The 26,079-nt window shown below is 54.8% G+C and overlaps 3 protein-coding genes and 1 long non-coding RNA gene across 21 annotated transcripts in view; all 4 read left to right on the forward strand.

Moving 5' to 3' along the window:
* Positions 1–8,544, forward strand: part of FAM193B (family with sequence similarity 193 member B) — a 34,568-nt gene extending 26,024 nt beyond the window's left edge. For all 17 annotated transcript variants that reach the window (XM_035290568.3, XM_035290572.3, XM_035290569.3 and 14 more), the window contains 4 exons: positions 3,093–4,113; positions 4,266–4,341; positions 6,264–6,361; positions 8,164–8,544. In XM_035290568.3, coding sequence (XP_035146459.2) covers positions 3,093–4,113; positions 4,266–4,341; positions 6,264–6,360 — 1,194 coding nt within the window. In that variant the 3' untranslated portion in view covers position 6,361; positions 8,164–8,544. The remainder of the gene's footprint in view (positions 1–3,092; positions 4,114–4,265; positions 4,342–6,263; positions 6,362–8,163) is intronic.
* Positions 8,545–11,201: 2,657 nt separating this feature from the next.
* Positions 11,202–16,422, forward strand: DDX41 (DEAD-box helicase 41). The gene is made up of 17 exons (XM_017969544.4): positions 11,202–11,253; positions 11,337–11,447; positions 11,561–11,720; positions 11,815–11,889; positions 12,019–12,079; positions 12,185–12,321; positions 12,740–12,812; positions 12,929–13,082; positions 13,161–13,297; positions 14,127–14,289; positions 14,493–14,624; positions 14,898–14,969; positions 15,104–15,200; positions 15,336–15,485; positions 15,587–15,658; positions 15,771–15,881; positions 16,069–16,422. Exons 1-17 carry the CDS (start codon positions 11,227–11,229, stop codon positions 16,203–16,205), a joined length of 1,869 nt encoding a protein of 622 aa, XP_017825033.1. The 5' UTR covers positions 11,202–11,226; the 3' UTR covers positions 16,206–16,422.
* A 514-nt stretch (positions 16,423–16,936) lies between these two features.
* Positions 16,937–17,464, forward strand: LOC144581371 (uncharacterized). Its single transcript, XR_013532005.1, has 2 exons — positions 16,937–17,072; positions 17,412–17,464. It is a non-coding gene; the product is annotated as an uncharacterized LOC144581371 (long non-coding RNA).
* Positions 17,465–17,576: 112 nt separating this feature from the next.
* On the forward strand, positions 17,577–26,079 carry DOK3 (docking protein 3). 2 transcript variants are annotated; one of them, XM_008990042.5, is made up of 6 exons: positions 17,577–17,721; positions 18,316–18,505; positions 19,425–19,730; positions 22,861–22,960; positions 23,056–23,228; positions 23,310–26,079. In XM_008990042.5, the coding sequence occupies exons 2-6, from the start codon at positions 18,440–18,442 to the stop codon at positions 23,991–23,993; spliced, it is 1,329 nt and encodes a 442-aa protein (XP_008988290.1). In that variant the 5' UTR covers positions 17,577–17,721; positions 18,316–18,439; the 3' UTR covers positions 23,994–26,079. The 2 variants fall into 2 exon arrangements, with proteins under 2 accessions (XP_008988290.1, XP_035146476.1); XM_035290585.3 differs by having other exon boundaries at positions 23,056–26,079.

Genomic DNA, 26,079 nt, shown 5'->3' on the forward strand with positions numbered 1-26,079 from the left:
AGAATCTCCCTTTTCCCGCCTAAGGCCCATGTGGTACTTTCTTGACCCCTCAGCCCAGCCACAGGCTCCTGCTATAGCTTAATCTCTCCTCTGTTCCTATCCACATTTCATTGTGTCCACCACTCTCTTTGTTGGAAGTAAAGCCTGTTACCTGTCTCAGCCCCTTCCCAACCTCTTCCCTGTCGTCACATCCACATTTCTTCAAAAATGATGTCTGCATTCACTGTCTTCATTTCCCCTCCAGTTAGCTCACTGCAGACCATTTTCTACCCACACCCTCTCCAGAGTCACCAGTGACTTTTCTGTTGCCAAATCCATTCTCCTCTCCTGTTCCCGTCATATCAGTCCACTAGAGAACATCTGGCATTTTGTGTTTGTTCTCCTTCTCAAGCATTGCCTTTGGCTCCTCTGTCCTCAGCCAGGCAGGAAAGGGCAGGGGGACTACCCTGTTTTCCAGATTTCTTACCTTCCTCTCTGATGTCCTTTCTGTTCCTTTGAGTTCCTCTTCCTCCACTTGACCCTCCTTCATAGGGACATCTCCTTGGGAAAGAGAGATGCCATCTAGAAACAGCCAGATAGTGTTTCCTCCCTGCCCTGCACATCCACATCTTCAGTTGCTACTGGGCACCTCCTTGTTGTGCACATCCCACAGGCATCTCAGACTCTGCACATCCAAAGTTCAGCTTGTAGTCTTTCTCCAAAGAGGCCTGTCTAGTCAGTGGCACTGCCTCCCACCCCATTGCCTGAGCTGGAGCCCTGGGCGCCGGCCTGAGGAGTGCATCATAGCAACCCAGAGCAGCGTGCCTGGAACTGGATCTCAGTTTGATGCTTGGCTCTGCGACACTTACTGTATGACCTTGGGCAAATCACTTAACTTCTAAGCCTCAGTTTCTTCATCCATAAAATGAGAATAACAGAACCTAAGTCAGATTGTTGTGAGGATGAAATGGAATGATGCATGGAAAGGTTGGGCAGAGTGCCTGGCACGTGTGAGTGCTCGGGCAATGGAGCTGCTGTGGCAGCCATAGTGGTCGTCAATGTTTCTCTGACTTTTCTCATTTTCTGTCCCTACCCATCACTAAAAGCCCTATCCATGACACCTCACTGATAGTTCAGACCAGTCCACTGCTCTCCACCCTACTACAACTACATTAAAAGCCATCAGTGACTGGACATTGCCCTTGGGCACACACCCTGTAGGGCCTGCAGGGGTCTTCATAGTCAGCCCCCGCCCAGCTTGCCATCTTTATCAGCCTCTCCTTTCTGGCCTTCCTGCCCATCTGCCCCATCCAACCCCCACATCCCCTAAAAAATCTGGGCTCCAGCTATACCTCTGAATGATTTGCATTCCCAGAAGCTTTTCCATTTCCAGCCTTTCTGCTTGCTATTCCTTCTCTGTAGAAAATGCTTGTCTCACTGCCTCCAGGATGATCCAACTCCTTCAGTGCTCAAGTTCCCTGCCGCCTCTGGGAAGCACACCCTGGTGACCCAGTCTGGGTTGGGAGCACCTCCTCTAGGTTCCCAGGTCACCCTGTGCTTGCTTCCATGCAGCACTTGTCACTGTCACTCTGAATTCAACAGGCTGTTTGCTGTTGTCTCCCCAAGCAGACTAAAGTCAGCGAGGCGGAGACTGTTGCTCGTACGCTAAACTCAGGGCCTGCCCCACTGCCTCAATGGTTGGTAAATGGTCAGACAGAATTGAGAAACATATGAACTTCTGAAGAACAGGCCTGGTTATTTGGTCCGGGCTCTCCTACTTCCTAGCCGCTTCCTGTTCTTTCCAAAGTCGAGGTTTCTCTCCTATAAACAGAGGGTCATGATGCAGCAAAGACAGTGGCGAGGGTTAAGAGATACCTATGGGAAGTGCTCACCATAGAGCAGAAAGTGTATGTTTCTGTGCTTTCTCCTCTTGCTACCAGAGTGTATATGGTTCCTTCCACACCAGTAGTTGTCAGACTTTTTTTTTAGCAGCAAAACTTTTCTGTGAAATCTGTGTGGTGCTGGGGGGAAGCGGCGTGAAGGGCCCTCTGTCCTCATTGGTCCAAACCCAGGGCCTTTGAGCTCTACCCATAGCTAGAAATGCTGCTGCAGCTGCTGCAGGATGAGCTGCTCCCTGAGGGTTATGAGGCCCAGCCCCACCTTCGCACATGGAAAGGGACCCCACACAGACTCTTAGCTGTCCTCATAGTGACCCTGGAATGTAGAGATACCTCCTCTTTCTAATTTACAAATAGGGAAAGTAAGGTTCAGAGAGAATAAGTGATTTGTCCAAGGTCCCACAGAATAATTAACCATAGTCCATTGTGGAGCCAGGGTTCACAAAAGATGAGAGTAAGTGCCTGCTTGCTGGGGCACAGAGTCACCCTCTTTATGTTGACTCTGAGGTGGTAGCAAGCCCTCATTTCAGTTCCCTAGATCCAGTTGTATCAAAGCCTACTGGCAGGGCCCAGCCTCTCTGAGCCTTCCAAGCCTCACTTAGGTAAGGAGCAGCTCTCACATCTTGCTGTGTAGGCCAGTGTGGTTGTCTATGGTATGCCACTGGGCACACTCTAGGTGTGGCCTTGATTACTTGAGACCAAGTGTGCAGCAAGTGGACTTTCTGCGGGAACACTGCCCTCTTTGGTAATACCCAGACATAGCATCAGGAAGGCACATGCCCTCCCAGCCAGAGCAGTCTCTGCCCCGACACCTGCCTCCTGTAAGACCCCATGATGGTGTGGCTTTTTTCCACCACCCACAGGGGTGGAGAGAATGCCTATCTAGTAGCAGTCTTCACATGCATCCCCACTTTGGCTTTACTTCGGAATTATTGTCCCCATTGTGCAGATGAGTGCACTGAGACTGGGGCTCTGGGTGAACAAGCTGTAAAAACCCTACCCCCTGTGGGTGTGACTGTACCCCTGCCACCAGGACATGCACCTGTGTGGCTGCATTTTGCCCTCACTCCTGCAGAGTCGGTAAGCAAGCTAGGATTTTAAGGCTTTGCCTCCAGCAAGTTTGTGGCAAAACTGGGCCCCAGGTTGATAGGTCAGGTATCACATTGTGCCTAGAAGTTGACAGGCCCCTGCTGAAACTACCTCTTGTCTTGGCAGGAAAAGGAGAAGGCCCAGTTGGCAGCAGAAGCTCTAAAGCAGGCAAATCGAGTTTCTGGCAGCCGGGAGCCAAGGCCTGCCGCGGAAAAGCTCTTGGAGTGGCCCAGTCAGGAACTGGATCGGGTCAACAGCTTCCTGAGCAGCCGTCTGCAGGAGATCAAAAACACTGTCAAGGACTCCATCCGTGCCAGCTTCAGTGTATGTGAGCTCAGCATGGATAGCAATGGCTTCTCTAAGGAGGGAGCTGCTGAGCCCGAGCCTCAGAGTCTATCCCCCTCAAACCTCAGTGGCTTGGCAGAGCAGCAGCCTGACATCAACCTTGACCTGTCCCCTTTGACTTTGGCCTCCCCCCAGAACCACATGTTACAAGCTCCAGGCGAGCCAGCCCCACCATGGACGGAAATGAGAAGCCCCCACCCACCATGGGTAGAGGTGAGGGGTCCCCCTCCTGGTATCGTCCCCGAGAACGGGCTCGTCAGGAGACTCAACACGGTGCCCAACCTGTCCCGGGTGATCTGGGTCAAGACACCCAAGCCAAGTTACCCCAGCGCTGAGGAGCCAAGCTCAAAGGATGTTCCCATTTGCAAGCAGGAGCTGCCTGAGCCTGTGGCCTCAGGTGGGAAGCCGCGGAAGGGCAAGAGGCAGGGCAGTCAAGCCAAGAAGAGCGAGGCAAACCCAGCCCCTCAGCCCCCAGCCGGCCTAGAGGCTCCCAGTGCCAAGGGTCAGGTCGTTGGCCCCAAGCAGCCAGGCAAGGTCCCAGAGCCTCCCAAAGTAGGCAGCTGTGCCAAGGTTGGAGAGGGGAGCCAGGGGAGCCAGCCAGGACCAGGTTGGGCTGGCAGCCCCAAAATTGAGAAGGAAAAGGGCAGCTCCTGGCGAAGCTGGCCAAGCGAGGCCAAGGCACGGCCTCCGGAGCAGGAATCTGTGCAGCCCCCAGGCCCAGCAAGGCCACAGAGTTTGCCCCAGGGCAAGGGCCGCAGCCGCCGGAGCCGCAACAAGCAGGAGAAGCCAGCCTCCTCCTTGGGTGAGTGCACCAGGAACCAAGTGGCTGACCCCCTACCCCAGCCAGGCCACGGGGTGGAGGGGCAGCCTTTGTGTGTAGGCAACGCTGCCCCCAGACCATAACCCCAGAGGCCTGGCCATGGGCACTGAGCCCTCCTGGCTGTGTCTTCCTAGACGATGTGTTCCTGCCCAAGGACATGGACGGGGTGGAGATGGATGAGACTGACCGAGAGGTGGAGTACTTTAAGAGGTAGGTGTGGGCTGCCTGCTCTCCCACTATGGAGGACTCCAGGTCCTGCCCACACTCAAGCCCCGTGTTGTGCCTCAGGCCTCAGAAAGGCCTGCTCCCTTGCCCCTGACCCCTTGGGGAGGCTCGCTGCCCCTCTAGGCCCTCTCCCACCAGCCTGCCTGCTGAAAACTCACAGAGCCACTGAGCAGGATGGCACATCTAGGAAGGTACAAGAGACAGAGAGGAGGAAGCATGTCAGGCTCCAAGAACCAGGGCTTTTTCCAGCTTTGTTTGCTTTGTGTCTTCACTTGCACATTCTCTGCTTTGCCTGGACTGAGGTCAATGAAGCAGTCTAGACCAAGAGTCTAGGTGGCCATGAACACACAGCCTACTGATAAATGCCATGGGGTTGGGAAGGATAGAAGGGGTGGGGGCTGGCCAGGAGGCCTTCCCAGGAGAGGTGGTAACCAAGCTGAAACCTGAAGTAAGAATGAGTTGGCCAGATAAAGTGAAAAAGTATTTATGCTGAGGGGGTGGCCAGTGAGTACAAAAGATTAGGGTGAAAGAAACACAGCATACGGTCACCCTCCATATCTGCAGGTTTTGCATCTGCGGATCAAAAATATTCAAGAAAAAAAGCACAAAAAATAGCAATACATTACTAAATAATGTGATTTTTTTTTTAATTAGTATTTTTGGCCAGGCATGGTGGCTCACACCTCTAATCCTAGCACTTTGGGACCCGGCCGAAGCAGGCAGATCACCTGAGGTCAAGAGTTGGAGACCAGCCTGACCAACATGGTGAATCCCTGTCTCTACTAAAAATATAAAAATTAGCCAGGCCTGGTGGCACGTGCCTATAATCCCAGCTATACTCGGGAGGCTGAGGCAGGAGAATCACTGAAACCTGGGAGAGAGGCTGCAGTGAGCTGAGATTGTGCCACTGCACTCCAGCTTGGGCCACAGAGTGAGACTCCATCTCAAAAAAAAAAAAGTATTTTTACAGGCTGTGGCTCACACCTGTAATTTCAGCACTTTGGGAGTCCAGGGCAGGCAGATAATCCAAGGTACTTGAGGTCCAGAGTTCAAGACCAGCCTGGCCAACATGGTGAAACCCCATCTCTACTAAAAATACAAAAATTAGCTGGGTATGGTGGCACATGCCTGTGATCCAAGCTACTCAAGAGGCTGGGGCAGGAGAATCACTTGAACCTGGGAGTCAGAGGTTGCAGTGAGCCAAGATTGTGCCATCGCACTCCAGCCTGGGCAACAGAGCAAGACTCTGTCTCAAAAATAAATAAATAAATAAATATGTAATAACTATATAGCATTTAAGGTCTTTAAGTAATCCAGAGATGACTTAAAGTATATGGGAAGGCCAGGTACAGTGGCTAATGCCTGGGATCAGCACTTTGGAAGGCCAAGGTGGGAGGATCACTTGACCTCAAGAGTTTGAGACCAGCCTGGTCAATATAGTGCAACCCCATCTCTTTTTTTTTTTTTAAAAACATAAAGTATATGGTAAGAGCTGTGTGTAGGTTATATGCAAATACTACACCATTTTATATAAAGAACTTGTGCATCTGCAGATTTCCATATCTGGGGAGGTCCTGGAACTAATCCCCTGCAGATTCAGAGGGACAGCTGTACTTAAGGGAACGATAGAATCCAGCCCAGCAGAGCTAGAAAGTCAAATACCAGCTGAGGAGGGAACTGGAATCCCAAGGCAATCTCACTGTCTTCATACGTTGTCCCCTGGGCCCAGTCCAGAAGCCCCCAAGCCAGCAAAGCTCCTATGCCTGCTAAACCCTAATACCTGAAAGCCAAAGAAGTTGTATAGAGAACCTGGTTTCTTAGTGATGGGGACATGGTACCTTAGGAGTCCAGTGAGGAAAGGAGGGAACCTCTGATTGTCCTTCTTTTGTGTCCCTCAAACCCAACAGGTTCTGTTTGGATTCTGCAAAGCAAACTCGTCAGAAAGTTGCTGTGAACTGGACCAACTTCAGCCTCAAGAAAACCACTCCCAGCACAGCTCAGTGAGGTACACAGACCCCCAAGTGTTACGTGCACTGCCTCTGCCTGTTCTTGGCCACCTTCTATGCCCCTGCCAGACCATTCTGTGCTCTGGGGCAGAGGGAGTTGGACTTTGAGCATTGGAGCCCTGACTTCTGCACCTCCACAGCAATGGCATAACTGGCTACAATCTCCAAAGGTCTAGGCCCCATCTCCTCCTACAGCCACTCAGCTGTAGGCCTCTGTTCTATTCCTCCTCCCTGGGCCCTCCTGCCCATGTTCCTGAAGGGCCCCTTCCTGGACTGCCATCCCCTAGGGTATCACCACCAGAGTCTTACCAGCTGCTTTCAAAAGTGCCCAGGTAGCTGCTGGACCCATAGGGCTGCCCTCACCCCTAATGTTATCAGACCTCGCATAAAGTCCTACTTCTTGGCCTGGACTCCTCAGTGTAGGCTACCAAGGTGCTTCCCAGCTGAAGCAGTGTAAGAAGGGGCTGGCCTTGAGTGAACATCATAGAGGAAGGCCATCTTGTAGGTCTGACACTTTGTAGGTCATTTAGGCATGGAGGAGTTAATAGGAGCTCCCCGAAGCAGGACAAATTCCATGAGGATATTGGTAGCCACACTGCCTCCCAGAAGAAGAGACCTGGCTGCCACATGGCTTTGGCATCTCCTCCCAGCCACCCACACAGGTCCTTTTGTCTGAAACTGATGTATCAGATGATGATCTGGACTGGGAACAGAAAACTGGAGACGGCATTGAGCCTGGAACCCTATTGATGAAGAGAAGGGCAGCTAACAGGCAGGCCTTGGGCTGGGCTGGGGGCCAAGTGGCTCTGCAGTTTCATATCTCAACCCTCAGCTGCGCTCCTGGGGTCAGGCCTTTTCTGGCTAGCAACCACACAGCTGTTCTGAAGACAGTGGAAGGCTGAGGCAGGCAGCTGAGCTCACAAACAACTCACTTCCCCTCTGATGGCCCCACCTGTCTTTTTCCTCTTTCTGTTGCCAGAGCAGCTCCTCTCTAGGCCTAAGCAGCAGACTTCCTGGACCCTCAGCTCCCCAGGGGCAGCCCAGAGAGCCTGCAGCCAGGGCAGCCTTCAGAGCTGGGGCTCCCTATGACCTTTGTGCTGCTCCAGAGTCCAGATCATCTTCCTTACACTCACTTTAGTTTTCTGCTCTGAGGGGGCTATGCTCAGTCGGCCCCCTTTGCCAAATTAAGATGCCCATAAGCCCCAGAAGTGTCTTCTAGAGCCAAGGTGCCCTCCCACCTCTCTTCTCCACCTCCATGGGAACCAGGAGCAGCAGGAACCCCAAGCACTTCATCTGTTATCCCTACTGAGAGAAAAAGAGATTGCATCTCCTCCCACAAGCCCAGTTCTATCATCCTAGAAATCAAATGCGATCGTCTTCTTCCTCTTGACCCTTTTTCACCTTGTCTCGTCTCCTTACCAAGATAGTAGATGCCACTCTCCCCACCCCTAGTAAGTGCTCTCCTTTGACCCTCTCCACCCTTCTCCTGGCTGTGCACCTAGAGTCAGAGGCAAGAGCACAGTTGCACAGCTGGCCTCCCAGCAACTGCCGATGGGCACCAAGTGCCAGAGGCTGGATCTACTAGGTTGTCCCACATCTTGTCAGGATCCCGGGACTGGGGCTATGTTCCCCAACCCATTAACCTTCATCCTCTGCTACAAGTGATCCAGGGAATCTGTTCAACATTTTCAGCCCAGGGAACAAAAATAGCCAGCTGTTTCTGCCACCAGGGAACCAAACGGCACGGGAAGGGTGGAGCATGAGCTGTTGCTTACTGTGATCCTGCTCTTTTCTTTCTCAGGCCCTGCCCAGGCTGAGCTTCTTCAGGGTGTCCTGAGGCTCTGACTGCCAGCTGAAGGCCTACAGTTTTTCCCTCCATGTGCTCCACCTACCCACCTAAGACCCTCTCTGCTCCCCACCATCCTGGACCAACCAAAAGCTGAATGGATGCCACACTATGCTGGGGCCCCTTGACCTCAGCAGAGCCGCTTCCTGGTGCTACGCAGCCTCCACACTCAGAGCCTGCGGACTGGGCTGGCCTAAGGGCCGGGGCTGATGGTACTGCTGGCCCAACACTGCTCTCTTTGTGTTCGGTTTTTTGTTTTTATTTTTTTCCAATTATTTACTTTTGATACTGTGAAGATCTTTCATGCTGAAAGATAAAGCAACATTTGGACACAGAGTTGGCATGTTGGTGATTTGCTGGTTTGGGTGGGGAGGGAGTTAAGGGTGTGCTCAGAAGCATGGGCTCTGCCTTAGTCACTAACCTTAGCATGTGCCATCCATCAGCAGTTTAGTACTGTTGTCCCATTTTACAGATGACGAAACTGAAGCCAATAGGAAAGTGACTCAGCTGAACTCAGTCTGGCCAGTTAGGGTTGAACACAGACTGGTATGACTCTGGCATCTGTGCCCTTTTCTCCTGTTGGGAGAACTCTGGTATGTTAACCTAGGGCAGCCCCTTCCCCATTCTTTCTTGTTTCCCTCTTTGCAAGTTGGGTGAGTTGAGGAGGTTGAAGTTGGTCTCTGTGCCTGTGGATGTGCGAAGAGGTGTAGGAAAGACAAGGCCTTCATGGACCTGTAGCCTGGGCCATCAAGGCCCCTTATACTGACTTCACACCAGTCAGGGGAAGTTGGGGGTAAATTGAGTTTTTTGTTTGTTTGTTTTGTTAATTTTAATTAGAATAAGGCTTTTTAAAAGTTCAAATTGAGTTTATAAATTAGATCTGATTTTCCAGTGGGGGTGGGACATATAACTGAGGACTTGAGAGATAAGAGGATAATGAACCCTTCTGTAAAGTCAAGCAAACTACCTCATCCCCTGAAATTGGTCTGGTTTGTAAATTTAGGTTTTAATATGAGTTTGCCCAAAATGTCCTTCACACACTTGTGTCCAAACTCCATGCCCCAAATTTAGTTTTTGCTCCTAAAACCAACTCGAGCTTACGTGGGGAGCTCACAGGGTCACGAAGAGCCATGTATTTGAGTGTTATGAGCAGGACCAGAAACCATGTCCTCCATCTTTCCCAGGTTGAGACCCACCATGGGACTGGCAGTAAGCACCAGCTTTTTAATTTTTTTTATAGAGATGGAGTCTTGCTATGTTGTCTAGGCTGGTCTCAAACTCCTGGCTTCAAGCCATCCTCCTGCCTTGGCCTCCCAGAGAGCTGGGATTACAGGAATGAGTCACTGTGCCAGGCATAAGCTTTTTTTTTAACTAAAGAAGAGAACAGCAGTGCCCACAGACTCACAGTTCCTGGTCCCCGGCCTTTCCCAATCCCCAAGGGAAATGTGGACACTTCCCTGTGAAACCTTTCTCTGTATCTATTGGCTGTGTTTCTCTCTCCTATGGGCTGTTGTACATTCCTGCCCTGCTGCAGTTGAATTGGCAGTGCTACCTAAAATTCTGCTTCATCCAAAATTTGCAGGTCTGATCAAGCAGCCCATCTATCTACAGAAACAGACTTCTGTGAGTGGCATTTGGGACCTTCGTGCCTGGGCCCCTGACTCCAGTACTTGTTCCAGCCATGCTGGACTACCTTCCTCTCCAGTTAAGTCCCATGCTGTCAGGTCTCCCAACTTTCACATATTTTCCTCTTCTCAGTTTACCCTTTTTTCATGAATTCCTGCGTATCCTTCACATCCCAGCCAAGGCCATTGGCCTTGGCCTTTCAAGGGTCATAAAAACTATGACCCTTCCGAAAGTGGTACCTTGTCTTAGGATCGTTCTCTTTAACTTCAGCACTACTTATCTGTATTTCTAGTCTCAACTAAACCATAAGCTCCTCCCACACGGGGTTTAACCATGTTGGTCAGGCTGGTCTTGAACTCCCCACATCAGGTGATCTGCCAGCCTTGGCCTCCAAAGTGCTCGGATTACAGGCGTGAGCCACCACGCCCGGCCTTTTTTTTTTTAAATGTGCCTTGATTATCATCCACTTCAGGGCTGTGCACGATGCCCAGCACATATTCCTGAAGGAAATAAAGCACGGAGCTGACCAAGTCATTCCTCCTTGTAAGTCTCTAATAAAGTTGAGACCTACTCTGAAACCACTTACTCTGACAGTCACCGCACGCATACTCTGGGTGCAATCTCCTTCTCCGGGCTTAGCTCTAGCTGCACCATCCTACCCTAGAAGCAGTGCTGTCTCCTGGTGAATCTGTGTACTTGCACGTCGCCAGACCTGTATTCCTGCTAGGCCCTGGTGCAGGACGCCTCTCCCGTCCTGAGATTCCCACGCTTCCCGGGAACCGCCCCCCAGGCAGCTCTGTTAGAGCATTTACAGTAATAATCGTTTGCATTTATACGGGGCCTCCCAGTTCAAAACCACTGCCATCCGTATCTGATACGTCCCCCAGTCAGCAGCAGTCAGAGTGGCAAGTTGCGTCGAGCGGTTTATCCAGCAACCTCGGCTGCCCCGGCAGTGATGGAGGCGCAGGGGGCCCACGCGAACTCGGCCGGGAACACCCGGCCCTAGAGAGCGCACTGTCCACCAGCAGGGGCGTGCCCAAGACGCCATGCCCTGGGAGAGGCTGGGCACCTGGCAGGCCGCCCCGACTCGAGATCTGCGGGCTCCACCGCGAGCGTCTTCCTCTTCCAATGGGCTTGGTTGAGCCTTTCAGCGCATGCTCTAAGTCCTCCAGCGTCCCACAATGCCTTGCTACCACTTTCGCCCTCGGTCCTGGCAGCCACCGCGTAACCACCCAGGAGGGCGATAGCAGCTCCGGAGCAAATTTGTCCCTCTGCGCGATCCGGAACTCCGAGGTCGTTGCTAGGCGCCGACGTTCGCTTCTTTACATCGGATTGGGTCCCACGCATAGATGAGGCGGGGTTTCGCTGTGGCGCACAGGCGTACAGCAAAGAATGGAGGAGTCGGAACCCGAGCGGAAGGTAGAAGCCAGGGGAGGCTCCGCGCGGGTGGGAGCGGGCGTGAGGAAGGGCGCCGGCCGTGTCTGACTCCTGTGTGCTTGCAGCGGGCTCGCACCGACGAGGCGACTGCCGGAGGAAGCCGCTCCGAGGCGGAGGATGAGGACGACGAGGACTACGTGCCTTATGTGCCGTTACGGCAGCGCCGGCAGCTACTGGTGAGGGGCCGGCGTCCGGGGAGGGATGGGGTCTCGTCCCAAAGCCATGATCCTGATGCGGGCCCTGTGGACCCCTTGCCCATTCTATCTGTGGGACCTGGGTGGAACCTTAGCTCCAGAAGCTGCTGCAGCGAAGACGCAAGGGAGCTGCGGAGGAAGAGCAGCAGGACAGTGGCAGCGAACCCCGGGGTGATGAGGACGACATCCCGCTGGGCCCTCAGTCCAACGTCAGCCTCCTGGATCAGCACCAGCACCTTAAAGAGAAGGCTGAAGGTGGGCTGAACAGCACTGCCTGGGTGGGAAGGGAGAAGCTGAGCCTGACGCACCATGCTGGTGTCTGTCTGACATCTTCCACTTCTTTTCTCAGCCCGCAAAGAGTCTGCCAAGGAGAAGCAGCTGAAGGAAGAAGAGAAGATTCTGGAGAGTGTGGCTGAGGGCCGAGGTATGGTTGTAGCCAGGATAATGAGGAGGTGGACTGAGTCTCCTCCTACCAGCTTCAGGCATGTTATATCTCAAGGGATCTGGCCTCTCAGAAGCAGGAGCCAGCCCTGAGCCTTATCTTTCTCCTCAGCATTGATGTCAGTGAAGGAGATGGCTAAGGGTATCACATATGATGACCCCATCAAAACCAGGTATGTCTGTACAGTCTGCAGTTGCCCTTGCTTAGGATGGTATGTGCAGGAATGCTCCCAGGCCAGCTGTGCCCAGGGCTCTCTTGATCCCTTACCCATCCACAGTTGGACTCCGCCCCGTTATGTCCTGAGCATGTCTGAAGAGCGACATGAGCGTGTGCGGAAGAAATACCACATCCTGGTGGAGGGAGACGGTATCCCACCACCCATCAAAAGCTTCAAGGAAATGAAGTTTCCTGCAGGTACTCGGGCTGGAAAGAGACTACACTTTTATAATCAAATATTTGGGAGGTTATGTCCTAGCCTCCACTGAGCTCAGCCACATCTGCGTTGGGTCCAGTCACTAGGGCTGGAGGGATGAGGAGAAGTTTCTTTAGGTCCCTTGTTGCCGCAGCTGTATGTGTTCACTGTTCTGTGCTGTTACAAAGCTTCAGGAGGAAAGTGACATTGGGCGTAGACACTGGATAGAAATCTTGGCTGCACCTAGCCTGTGGGCCTTGGACAAGTCTCTTTTTTTCTTTTTTTTTCCTCTCTCTGTCTGTCTCTCTGAGCCTCAATTTCATCATCTGCAACTTGAAGTGGTAGTGCCAATTTTACAGGCTTTGGGGCTTTGAGAAAGTACCTGTGAGTCACGAGGACGGTGTCGGTTGGTTTTCATAGCCATCCTGAGAGGCCTGAAGAAGAAAGGCATCCACCACCCAACACCCATTCAGATCCAGGGAATCCCTACCATGTGAGTATGGACTGTGGACCTAGGGTCCTCGAGGAGGGCAGTAACAGGGAGAAGCAGTGGGTAGGTATCCTTCATCTTCTGTTGATATTGACCCTTGGGTCATCCTCTCCCAACAGTCTATCTGGCCGTGACATGATAGGCATCGCCTTCACGGGTTCAGGCAAAACACTGGTGTTCACATTGCCTGTCATCATGTTCTGCCTGGAACAAGAGAAGAGGCTACCCTTCTCAAAGCGCGAGGGGCCCTATGGACTAATCATCTGCCCCTCAGTAAGATAGGCTACCCTGGAGGGCAGGTCAGAGACTGGGGCTGCCATCTGGTGCCAGCCTTTGTCCCTCTGCCTACAGCGAGAGCTGGCCCGGCAGACCCATGGCATCCTGGAGTACTACTGCCGCCTGCTGCAGGAAGACAGCTCACCACTCCTGCGCTGCGCTCTCTGCATCGGGGGCATGTCCGTGAAAGAGCAGATGGAGACCATCCGACAGTGAGTGCTTGTGCTCCCTGCCCCCACCCTCCACCATCTTAGAGTCCATAGAAAAACTAAAGGACCCCTTACCTTAGCTACTCCACAGATCTTCACAGAGGTCTGCTGCGAGTCCATACCTCAAGGAGCTCCCAGTCTAATGGGGAGGTCAGTTGGAGGAGGACAGAGGGATATGGCTAGGTACTGTGGGAGGACAGCAGATGGAAAGGCCCACCATGCTGGGACATCTGGGAGGTGGGAGCTCAGAGAAGGCTTTGCAGGGAAGGTAATATTTGAATTTGGAAGAGGGGCAGTCCAGGCTGAAAGTGCAGAGTTGGATGGCCCAGGAAGGTCAGGGTCATTCAGTGGTCAGTCAAGGAGGCTGAGGCACTGGAGTAGGTCTGGATCCCAGCTGCACCTATATCCTTTCCATGCTGTGCAGTCCACTGCAGACCACCAGAGGCCTTGGGCCCTCTGTTCACAGATGGTCCAGTCCCCATCCTGGAGATATTCCTAGTCTTAGGAAGATGTTAGCACAGAAAAGGTGAAGCCAATGTACCAGGAAATTGTGCCCAGAGTCAAGCCTCTGGAGCTTTAGGACAGCCCCTTGGTGAGAGGACTGATCCAGGAGAAGTGGGAAGGGTGTGCCAGGCCGAGCAGTGGCGAAGAAAGCTGCAGTGCCTTGGGAAAGAGTTGTATGTTATACATTGGGTCCCATAAGTGGTAGGAATGACAAGGAGGGGACAGAGAAAGAAATAGGAAGGACAACAGAGAGCAGAACAGATGCAGGGTGTCTGTGGGAGGTGACAGGCCAGTGGTCCCAACCTCAGGGTCTCTCCTTGGTCCCCAGCGGTGTGCACATGATGGTGGCCACCCCAGGACGCCTCATGGATTTGCTGCAGAAGAAGATGGTCAGTCTAGACATCTGTCGCTACCTGGCCCTGGATGAGGCAGACCGCATGATTGACATGGGCTTTGAGGGCGACATCCGCACCATCTTTTCATACTTCAAGGTGCCAGCCCCCTGCCCAGCCAGGGCACCCCCGCACCACCCCACCACCACACCCACATTGAACTGTGGAGACCCCATGCCCCCGACCACCCCACCCACTGCTCCTACTTCGTGGGCTGTGTCTCAGTTGCTCAGCTTCCCTAGACCCCATGCCCCTCAGCCCAGCCCTGTGTGCCCTTGGTCGCAGCCCCCGTTATTCCTCAGGGCCAGCGGCAGACCCTACTCTTCAGTGCCACCATGCCGAAGAAGATTCAGAACTTTGCTAAGAGTGCCCTTGTAAAGCCTGTTACCATCAACGTGGGGCGCGCTGGGGCTGCCAGCCTGGATGTCATCCAGGTGGGTGGACACTCCTGATGGGCAGTCTCTCACTTGTAGGGGCTGGATCTGACAAGGTGCCCTGAAGCTGATTGGAGCCAGGGGTCTACCTTATGAGGACTGGCGGTTTTATTCAAAGCCCCTGACCCTTAACCAAGGCAATTTTTAGGGCATCCAGCCCTTGGAGGTCAGAGGCTTCTGGCCACCTCCTTATCCAGATGAGGGGCTGTGTGACAGGGCTGTGGTGGCTAAGCCTAATCTAGAGATCACCTGACCTGATCCCTGTGGTGGCAGGAGGTGGAATATGTGAAGGAGGAGGCCAAGATGGTGTACCTGCTCGAGTGCCTGCAGAAGACACCCCCACCTGTGAGTGCAGCTGGGCCAGGCTGGGGCCAGACTCCCCAGGACCAGGAAGGGCTTTGGATGGGACAGAATGCTAGGGGAGGTAAGGTGGGTGCCCAGGCAGTCAGCCCCTGACTTGAGTTGGTCTTTCTGGACAGGTGCTCATCTTTGCAGAGAAGAAGGCAGATGTGGACGCCATCCACGAGTACCTGCTGCTCAAGGGGGTTGAGGCTGTAGCCATCCATGGGGGCAAAGGTCAGGGTGGTGGAACCACTGGCATGGACCCCGCTGCTATAGTGGTGCTTCACCTAACATCTTCCCCTGCCTGGTCAGCCTGCTACTCCCCCACTCCTATGTTGGCTCTAACAGTGTCTACCTGACCCTCCCCAGACCAAGAGGAACGGACTAAGGCCATTGAGGCATTCCGGGAGGGCAAGAAGGATGTCCTAGTAGCCACAGATGTTGCCTCCAAGGGCCTGGACTTCCCTGCCATCCAGCACGTCATCAATTATGATATGCCAGAGGAGATTGAGAACTATGGTAGGGGCTTGGGACCCAGGGGCACAGGCTAGGCAGGGGAGGGCCAGGCTAGGCTTGTAGTGTCCAGCAGTCAGCCAGAGACTCCGTCCCTCTCTCTGCAGTACACCGGATTGGCCGCACTGGGCGTTCAGGAAACACAGGCATTGCTACCACCTTCATCAACAAAGCCTGTGGTGAGTCTCACCAGAGCCACTTCAGCTGTTCCTAGGTCCCCTGCCTGTGGCCATCCAGGTTCTGGCCGCAGGGCCCAGGGTGGGGCCTGATGCTTCCCCACTCCTCCCCCAGATGAGTCAGTGCTGATGGACCTGAAAGCCCTGCTGCTGGAAGCCAAGCAGAAGGTGCCACCAGTGCTGCAGGTGCTGCACTGTGGGGACGAGTCCATGCTGGATATCGGAGGTGACTGCGGGGCAGGAGCTGTGTGTCCCCAGCTGGCGGGTGGCAGGGAAGGGTACTGGGAGTCAGAAACACACAAAACAGGTCCATGCTGGCCATCAGTGGACCGACGGTGCCTAATGGGAGGCCCGAGGTCCAGCGCGTGGATCCCGGCCTGTGACCTTGCTGACCCCTATCCCCATTCCCCCAGGAGAGCGTGGCTGTGCCTTCTGTGGGGGCCTGGGCCATCGGATCACCGACTGCCCCAAACTTGAGGCTATGCAGACCAAGCAGGTCAGCAACATCGGCCGCAAGGACTACCTGGCCCACAGCTCCATGGACTTCTGAGCCAACAGTCTTCCTTCCTCTCCAGGAGGCCTCAGTCCCCAGGACTGCAGCCACTCTATGCACACACAGCAGCCCCCTGGACAGAACCAGCATCCTCAGCCCAGCTGGCCTGGGCTGGGCTGGGCTAGGCCTGGCTGCCTGTTCCCTGTGCCCCTCAGAATTACTATTTTTGTTCCCTTTCACCCCAGCTGCCATTAAAGCACAAACCTCTATCCCAGCCCTGGCCCTGCATCTGTGTTTCACCTTGTCCGCCCCCTGGTTCCTGGGCAGACCTTGCCTCTGACCTCCGGAGCTCGTCAGGCAGGGCCCCAGTGTCTCCCACTAGCATTGCCAACACCCAGCCTGCTGGTACTTGGCCGTGGAAGGAGTCAATGAGCAGGTTCCCGTCTCTGGGAACTCAGGGTCTCTCCATTGGGTTGTCTGCATTTATGACTCAAGGAGGGATTTATGACACATTGGCAGGCCAAGAAGAAATGGTTGGATTCTGTGGTCTCTCTGGCCACCTGTCACAGTCCCCAGCCTCACTCTTCCTGTCAGTGGTGTGATGTTTCAGGGGCTTCTCCTGAAGCCCCTTGGGAGGCTGCTGCTTGCTTCAGGCCCCCCACCCACTGCCTGCGTGCTTCAGCCACACGTAGGAAGCCCTCTGCTCCGCTGACCAAGGAGGCAGCAGATGTCATAGAACTGCTGTTTAGGCCACAAGCTCTAAGCATGCTCTGTGCCCAGCTCTGAGCTGCGAGAACTAGATGGGCCAGGGAGATGGCTGCCAGGGAAGCTCTCTGAGGAGAAAGAAAGATGCACACGCAGATACATAGACGGCAGTCACAAGACCACTGGCAAATGAAGCAGCATCTCAGCATCTGGTGAGAGGTAGGCAGGGAACGGCACAGGTGGCTGCAGTTCCTTGTGCCAGGCACTTTGCACATATGGCCACATGCTCATTACAGTGGGACAGTGGTTGCTCAAGCCATATTTGTCACTTGGTGTGTGGCCTTGGGCAAGTTACTTAATTTTTCTGAGCGCTGATTTCCTCACTGTTGAAATGGCAGTGAGAAAGCAAAGGAGGTGGTGTCTGAGGGGGCTGGAGCTCAGGGCTGCCTGGGCCACAGTGGGCACAGAGCCAGGTGCCAGGAGGCCTTTAGGAAATATTTCCTGGCCAAGTGCATGCCTGAACAGCATTTCTCAGCCTGCTTCCATATTCTCTCCCAGAGGTGGCACTGAACGACGTGAGGCTGTTCTAGAATAAAGATAAACACAGCCCCGCTACTGGCCTGCTAGGCTAACCAACAGAAAGAGCCCCCAGCAGGAAGCAAAGCTTTAAATGAACATGTGACCTCTCCGGGCCCCACTGGGACCTGCCACCCACACTCACGTGGTTGGAGCCGTTCAGGGCTGTGGATCCCACATGGACTGGATGCCCAGTGTGACATACTGCGAGGGCCTTTGTGCTCTAGGCTTGGAGTGGTCAGCAAAAGCCTCCAGGAGGAAGAGACAGCCCACTGCCCCGAGCAAGACGGCGGTGAGGGGCCCTGGAGGGGCTGGTCTGGGGAAATGAGACTGAGGGAAATGGAGGCCAGAACATACAGGCCCCTGACTTGGGCTAAGGAGCCCAGGCTGCACCCCAAGAAGGAGAGAGACGGGTTGGTCTTGAGTTGTAGCGAGTGCTGCAAGGGGCAGTGGCCCCTGGGGGAGATGCTGAGGCTGGGATGGGCAGGGGCTTATGGGGTGGAGAGTAGCAGGTGAACATGAGACAGATTTCAGGGAAAAAGAAGAGGTGAGGCCCTCAAGCCAGGACACTGAGTGGGAAATCCAGGAGCTGGCTAGAGAAGGCAGGGCCAGGGAGTGTCAGGCCCAGGATGCGTAGCTAGCTGCCCAGGGCGGGATGGGGGAGGGGTGGGAGCTCCTGACTCTGGAGCCAGCCTGCGGTCAGACGCTCATGCCCAGCTGACCCAAGTGCAGGTGCAGGCCATTTGCCTTCAGGTGGCCAGGGGCTCCTTCTGGGCAAGTGTGGGCTCCTTGGGCAGCTAGAACCCCAGGGAGGAAATATGTGCAGCCCTCAGCCCCTGAGCTAAAGACAGGAGTTTTCACTGAAGAGAGACTCCCCTCCCCCTAGCCTGCAGCTGCCTCTGGACGGAGGGACGGGAAGTGGCCAGAAGGGGAAGTGTGAGGAGTTCCCGTCCAGCCTGTCATCAGTCACTCCAGGTCTTGAAGCAGCAGCCCTGCCTGTGGCTGTGGCCATGGAGCCCCTGGAGACCCCCGTCAAGGACGGCATCCTCTACCAGCAGCATGTCAAGTTTGGCAAGGTGGGGACCCCTTGGCAGCCCGGCAGCTGCCAAGGACCAATAGGGGGCAGAGAACCCTCTCCCAGGTCGGACAGCCCAGGTGGGAGGCTTGGGAAAGGAGTCAGGGTGGAGGATCCCACCCAGGTATGGGGAGTGTAACAGAGCCTGGGTCTCGGCCTGAGACAGCGGGGGCTGAGCACACCCTGCCTTCAAGAGAGATGGGAAATGCAGGAGCAGCAGAGGGTAGAAGGCACAAACCTCCCATCAGGGAAAATCTTCACGGTCTCTGACCCATACATAGAATACTGGCACCGAGGGCCCTAGGGAGGGCGAGGGGCTGAACTGCAGGAGGCCCCAAGGGTAGAGCCCCTCCGTGCAGCAGCACTGTCCTGGGAGCAAGAAGACAGGGAGGTCACCTCTCCTCGGCAGCAGCCCCACACCCCCACACCCCCACAGCTCAGCTGCAGCTGCTGCCCAGGCAGATAAACTGTTGGTTTCCTTTGCTTGAAGCTGTTTGCATGTTTCCTTCCTTACCAGTGTGAGGTGGAGGCCTCCCTTCCACCCCAGCCCTTGGCCTGTGGCCCAAGTGCCCCTTTCTTGGAGGTGAGAAGGAACCAACATAATAATGGCAGTGTCTGGTGGTCGGCCCAGCCACTGGATTCTTTATAGACATGACCCAGTAGCACCCCCAACTCATGTTCTCATGGCCTTTTGAGAGACAACACTGATGCTCGAGGAGGTCACAGTTAGGAAAGAGCAGGCTGGAATTTGAACCCGGGGCTAATCAATCCCAAGCACAGCCGAGGCCTCCTTCCCTAGTGCTCTGAGAAACTGGAGAGCACTCCTGGCTGGGAGCGTTTGCTGAGCAGCTTGTGCTGAGCCAAGTGGCATAGAGAATCTGCCACCCAAAGGTCTCCTCCCTCCCCGTCCTCTCCCGCAGAAGTGCTGGCGGAAGGTGTGGGCTCTGCTGTATGCAGGAGGTCCATCAGGTGTGGCAAGGCTGGAGAGCTGGGAGGTCCGGGATGGTGGCCTGGGAGCAGTGGGTGACAGGTCGGCGGCGCCTGGCCGGCGAGGGGAGCGACGGGTCATCCGCCTGGCTGACTGTGTGTCCGTGCTGCCGGCCGACGGCGAGAGCTGCCCCCGGGACACTGGTGCCTTCCTGCTCACCACCACTGAGCGAAGCCACCTACTAGCTGCTCAGCACCGCCAGGCCTGGATGGGCCCCATCTGCCAGCTGGCCTTCCCGGTGAGTGCAGCAGGCAGGTGGGGTGGTTGGGCTGGGGCACCTGCCCCCTACTTGTTCACCTCCATGCTCAGTCGCATCCTGACACCCAGCAAGCTCCACCAAGCACCTATAAGCCTGGGAAAAGTAAATCTGTAACGACTCTTGGAGGGCCATGCGTGCCATGGAGAAAATGGACTGCCAGGGAAGCAGGAGAAAGTGAGGGAGCGACAGGCAGGGTGACCAGGGAAGGCCTCTCAGAGGAGAGCCCTGAATGCCAGGAGTCTGCTGGGCAAAGGTCTGAGGACAGGGGCGGCCTGGGAAGCTGCAAACAGAGGGAGAGCATGGGCAGAGGCCCTGAGGCTGGACAGTGTGGCGTATTCAAGGGCAGAAAAAAGGTGACGTGGTTGGAAGGGAAGGGGCTGGAAGGAATGCAGGAAGAGCCCAAGTTGGGGAGCTTGGGGGAGTGGCTGAAATGCCCTGGGCCACGTGCGTGGTTTTGTTCTGAGTAAGAAGAGAAGCCTTTGGAAGGTTTAAGCCACACTCACTTGTAAAGCCCCACAAGGTCTGTGATGGGTCAAATGGAAGTGAGCCTGGCGGTTCCTCAGAGTTAAACAGTTACCATGTGACCCACAGGTCTACTCCTAGGTGTGTGTCCAGGAGAAGTGGAACAGGTGTTCAAACAAAACATGCACATGTGAATCAGGAGGATCGCGTGAGCCCCTGAGGCCCAGGCTGCAGTGAGCCATAATGGTGGAGACAAAAAATCCACATGTACATGAATGTCCATAGCAGCGCTACTCACGGCCACCAGATGGTGGAAACAGTCTCATGGCCAACAGCTGACAAATGGATAAACAAAATGTGGTCTGTCCACAAGATGGAATATTACTCAGCCATAAAAACGATCAAATGTGGCCAGGCGCGGTGGCTCAAGCCTGTAATCCCAGCACTTTGGGAGGCCGAGGCAGGTGGAGCACAAGGTCAAGAGATCGAGACCATCCTGGTCAACATGGTGGAACCCTGTCTCTACTAAAAATACAAAAAATGAGCTGGGCATGGTGGCACGTGCCTGTAATCCCAGCTACTCAGGAGGCTGAGGCAGGAGAATTGCCTGAACCCAGGAGGCGGAGGTTGTGGTGAGCCCAGATCACGCCATTGCACTCCAGCCTGGGTAACAAGAGCGAAACTCCGTCTCAAAAAAAAAAAAAAAAAGCAAACAAACAAAACGAACAAATGCCAGGCACAGTGGCTCACGCCTGTAATCCCAGCACTTTGGGAGGTCAAGGTGGGAGGATTGCTTCAGCCTAGGAATTCAAGATCAGCCTGGGCAACATAGTGAAACACTGTCTCTTAAAAAAAAAAAAAAAAAAAAAGAAGGCCAAGTGCGTTGGCTCACGCCTATAATCCCAGCACTTTGGGAGGCCGAGGCGGGTGGATCATGAGGTCAAGAGATCGAGACCATCCTGGTCAACGAGGTGAAACCCTGTCTCTACTAAAAATACAAAAATTAGCTGGGCATGGTGGTGCGCACCTGTAGTCCCGGCTACTCAGGAGGCTGAGGCAGGAGAATTGCTTGAACCCAGAAGGCAGAGGTTGCGGTGAGCCGAGATCGTGCCATTGCACTCCAGTCTGGGTAACAACAGCGAAACTCCGTCTCAAAAAAAAGGAAAGAAAGAAAGGCTGGGTACGGTGGCTCACGCCTGTCATCTCAACACTTTGGGAGGCTGAGGTGGGCAGATCACAAGGTCAGGAATTTGAGAGACCAGCCTGGCCAACATAGTAAAACCCCATCTCTACTAAAATACAAAAATTAGCTGGGCATCGTGGCAGTCGCCTCTAATCCCAGCTGCTCAGGAGGCTGACGCAGGAGAATCACTTGAACCCAGGAGGCAGAGGTTGACTGCACTCCAGCCTGGGCAACAGAGCAAGACTCCGTCTCAAAAAAGAAAGAAAGAAATGTACAGACTAGGTAATTCCATAGGGATAGAAATCAGAGGAGTGTTGCCAGGGCCTTAGGGAAAGGAGAGGTGGGGCATGAGTGCTCATGGGTACAGGGTTTCCACATGGGGTGATGTGGTAAGATCTGGAACTAGACAGTGGCAATAGCTACACAACCTTGTGAATACACTAAAAAGCACTGGGGATACACTTTAAGATGTAAGATGGTTAAAACAGTAAATTTTATGTTCTCTGTATTTTATCATATTTTTAAAAAATCAAAAAAAGGCAGTTGAGGTTGGGCACGGTGACTCACGCCTGTAATCCCAGCACTTTGGGAGGCCAAGGCAGGTGGATCACCTGAAGCCAGGAGTTTGAGACCAGCCTGGCCAATAAGGGAAAACCCTGTCAGTACTAAAAATACAAAAGTGTAGCCAGGTGTGGTGGGCAGGCACCTGTAATCCCAGCTACTTGGGAGACTGAGGCAGGAGAATCATTTAAACCTGGGAGGCAGAGGTTGCAGTGAGCCAAGATTGTGCCACTGCACTCAAGTATGGGAAACAGACTGAGACTCCATCTCAAGAAAAAAAAAAAGAAAAAGGCAGTTGACAGGAGCAAGGAGCCAGGTGAGGAAGCTGTGTCATTTGATCTGGCCATGCTGCTCTGGGCCAGGGTGGTCCTGGTAGAGGAGCTGAGTGGGAAAGAGCCCCAAGGACATGCTGAAGGCCTGGGTGTGGGGATGAAGCTTAGGCAGAGGTTGGGGGCACCTCAAAGGGTCGCAGCAGATGGTTGTGGTGAGATGAAGGAAGACACCTGGGGCACTGCTCCCTGTCCAGCTCACACGTGTGTCTCAGCCCGAAGACTCCTGTGCCTGCACTGCTGTAGGCTGTCAGATATACAGGAGCCGGCCTAGGCCCCAGCCAAGCCGAGGGGCTGTAGAGGACATCACCTTGTGTGGCCTGTGATCTGCAGCTCTCAGACACCCTCAAGCACAGCACCTCTTTCCCAGCCCAGCACTCTCAGTGGGAGCCAGGTGGGGGAACAGGCTCAGAAGGGGACCTTAGCTTTTGCAGCGAGCCAGGCAGAGCTGGAACTGGAACCCAGGTCCCTGGATGCCCTGGCTTGTGGTGGAGTCCTGGGGTACTGACCCCAAGGGAGGGGACAGGGCATGGGAGTGGGGTGCTCTCACCTCTGACTTGAACTCATTCCCCAGAGCACAGGGGAGGCCTCCTCAGGATCCACAGATGTCCAGTCTCCCAAGAGGGGCCTGGTCCCCATGGAGGAAAACTCCATTTACTCTTCCTGGCAGGAAGGTAAGTCAGGGGAGGTACAAAGGCAGCTTTAGTCCCCCTACACCCAGGGCTGGGTCTTGGGGGACTGACGGGGCTGTCCTGGCCACTTGCTACAGTGGGCGAGTTTCCCGTGGTGGTGCAGAGGACCGAGGCTGCTGCCCGCTGCCAGCTGAAGGGGCCAGCCCTGCTGGTGCTGGGCCCAGATGCCATCCAGCTGAGGGAGGCCAAGGGCGCCCAGGCCCTCTATAGCTGGCCCTACCACTTCCTGCGCAAGTTTGGCTGTGACAAGGTGAGGTGCAAGGGTGAGAAAGGTAGGGGGCTGACACCCTGGACCCTCCTGCTAATCCCCACCCATGTTGCCTGTGCCCAGGGTGTGTTCTCCTTCGAGGCTGGCCGTCGCTGCGACTCGGGTGAGGGCCTCTTCGCCTTCAGCAGCCCCTGTGCCCCTGACCTGTGTGGGGCCGTGGCCGGGGCCATCGCCCGCCAGCGGGAGCGGCTGCCAGAGCTGGCCAGGTCCCAGCCCTGCCCCCTGCCACGGGCCACCTCTCTTCCCTCCCTGGATGCCCCTGGAGAGCTGCAGGAGATGCCACCAGGGCCCGAGCCACCCACCTCCAGGAGGGTGCGCCTGGCCGAGCCTGGGCCCCAGAGCCTGCCGCTACTGCTAGGACCAGAGCCCAGTGATCCGGTGTCCGGGCTCTACGCCTCGGTGTGCAAGCGTGCCAGTGGGCCCCCAGGCACCGAGCACCTCTACGAGAACCTGTGTGTGCTGGAGGCCAGCCCCACGCTGCGTGGCGGGGAACCTGAGCCCCATGAGGGCCCAGGCGGCCGCAGCCCCACAGCCAGCCCCATCTACCACAACGGCGAGGACTTGAGCTGGCCTGGCCCCAGCCACGACAGCACCCTGGAGGCCCAGTACCGGCGGCTGCTGGAGCTGGAGCTGGATGAGGCAGGGGGCACAGGCAGCCCTGGTTCTCAGGCAGGCTTCAAGGCCAAGTTGGTGACACTGCTGAGTCGCGAGCGGAGGAAGGGCCCTGCCCCCTGTGACCGGCCCTGAATGCCCAGCAGAGTGGTGGCCAGAGGGGAGAGGTGCTCCCCCTGGGACAGGAGGATGGGCTATGGGCAAACAGGGTGCTCCTGCAGACACACGCCTGTGTCCACCCTGGCCTGGACGGACAAGGCAGACCACATGTGGAGGGCCTCAGCCCTGCCCTGCCCTGCGTATGTACAGTGTGCAGACTTGCAGATAATAAAGCTCAGAGCAGCTCCCAATAGGGGCACTCACAGCACACACCCCCACTCGCGATCACTGCAGTGAACACCAGCGCCCTGGGCTGATTCCAGGGACACAGGTGACCTGGCCTGACCTGCCACCCATGGGCTCAAATCCACTGCAGCAGATGGACAAGATGCAGATCATTAGGGCTCCATGTAGCCCCGCACATCCAGAGTCGCACAGAGGCAAGTGGAGGGAGAGAACCGTGAGACTTGCTTGTCAGACTCAGGAAGGAGCAACATGAGGTCCCAACTGGAGACCCAGAAGCCAGAGCTGGGGAGGAGCCAACGGGGGTGGGGAGGAGGTGAAAAGGATTTCAGAGACACACTCACCCAAAATGCTTGTTCCCTGCTGAAACTCCAACCATTTGCAGAAACTTCTGGGAACCCCAGGCCTCAGTCTCCTCATCTGTAGAGGAGAGAGAACAAATGACTTATTAGGCATATTCCTTGATGAGAGTTTTGCTGCGTGCCTACTCAGTGCCAGGCACTGGGGGACACGACCGTGTTCAGGACAGCTTCGGTCCTGTTCTCCAGGAGCCAGCATTCCAGGGGGAGAGAAGTTTCCTGAAGACTGAATGCTGCGTTCCCTCCTCTGCTCCTGTTGCCATCCTAGGAGCCAGCCATGCTCATAAGCATCACACCTCCAGGGGTCTGGCTTCTTGGCCCTCACCACAACGCCACCTCATTTGCCCACATCCTTGGCACATCCTGGACCTCATCTTCACGACGGACACACCGTTTTTGCTCTCTCTTGTCCAAGCCCCATCCTCTGGCCACCTCCTTCCAGCTCACTTCCTCTAGCACAGCCAATACCACCCCTGCTCAGCGTGTCGACCTGCAGGGACCCTTTTCTGGCTCTCTGAGGCCTCTGCCCACCGTCCTCTCTTTGTTCCACGTAGCTTCTGTGTCCACCATGGAGTCCTTTCCCCGCTCTCCTTTCTCCTTTCATCCTATTGGTCTGGCAAAGCCCCGGTCTTTGGGTGAACCCAGACCTCCTCTGTGCCTGCACACAGCTGCCCACAGCCAGAGAAATCCATTTAAGCAGGCTGCCTGCATCCTCTTTAACAATGCAAGGTAGGTGCTCCCTACCACCAATACCCTGCTCCCTAGAGGGGCAGCTTTTCTCCTCCCCAGAACCTCCTCTCTGTCTCCACCAAGTGTCTCCTCACAGGCATGTTGGGGAAACAGGTCAGTCTCTTGACTGCGTTTGCAATTGTTCCAGCATCCATCCGTCTTCTCCTTCCTGCCCCTACAATAGAAGAAATGTCTGTCTCCAGCATATACTCTGATCCCAGCTCCTCTCACCTCAGAGTTTGGAAAACTGCGCTGTCCCTGCTGTCTCCTGGACCCATTCATCCTATCAGCAGCAGCTCTTCCAGCCACACACGAACATTCTCTGTAATTTCCCATCTTAAACCTTCCCTTGACCTCACATTCCCCTTCAGCCACCTCCCTGTTTCTCTGTTCCTCTTCACAGCAGAAACTCTTCAAAAGAGTTTATTACTTTCATTTCCACTTTCTCACCCACATTCTCCCCTTAATTAACTCTCCTTCATCCCCACGATGCTATTATGTGGCTCTTATTTGAGTCACCAACTTTATTCTCCAAAAGCAACAAGGCCTCCAACTTCTCAACAGCGTTCAGCTCTGGTTCCAGAAACACCCCACTGCCTGGTTTTCCTCCCACCTCACAGCTCTCCCCTTCCCAGCCTCTATTGCCGTCTTTTTTGAGTTCTTCCCAGGGCTCTAGGCTCGATACAGTGTAGCTCAACCCTGGATACATAAAGAATCCCCTGAAAGTCCTTAAAAATGTCCACACATGTCCTGTGAGTGACCTACCAAGAGAATAAAAGATTTTTTAAAAA

Source organism: Callithrix jacchus, chromosome 2 (genome assembly GCF_049354715.1).
Source record: "Callithrix jacchus isolate 240 chromosome 2, calJac240_pri, whole genome shotgun sequence".
NCBI lineage: Eukaryota > Metazoa > Chordata > Mammalia > Primates > Cebidae > Callithrix > Callithrix jacchus.

Excerpts from the sequence above, each read along its gene's own strand:
- DDX41 (XM_017969544.4), top strand. The coding sequence starts at position 11,227 with ATGGAGGAGTCGGAACCCGAGCGGAAG. Across the intron at positions 11,254-11,336 it reads AGTCGGAACCCGAGCGGAAG|CGGGCTCGCACCGACGAGGC; the intron begins GTAGAAGCCAGG and ends GTGTGCTTGCAG. Across the intron at positions 12,813-12,928 it reads ATCCAGGGAATCCCTACCAT|TCTATCTGGCCGTGACATGA; the intron begins GTGAGTATGGAC and ends CTCTCCCAACAG.
- DOK3 (XM_035290585.3), top strand. The coding sequence starts at position 18,440 with ATGGAGCCCCTGGAGACCCCCGTCAAGGACGGCATCCTCTACCAGCAG. Across the intron at positions 19,731-22,860 it reads TCTGCCAGCTGGCCTTCCCG|AGCACAGGGGAGGCCTCCTC; the intron begins GTGAGTGCAGCA and ends CTCATTCCCCAG. Across the intron at positions 22,961-23,055 it reads TTACTCTTCCTGGCAGGAAG|TGGGCGAGTTTCCCGTGGTG; the intron begins GTAAGTCAGGGG and ends CACTTGCTACAG.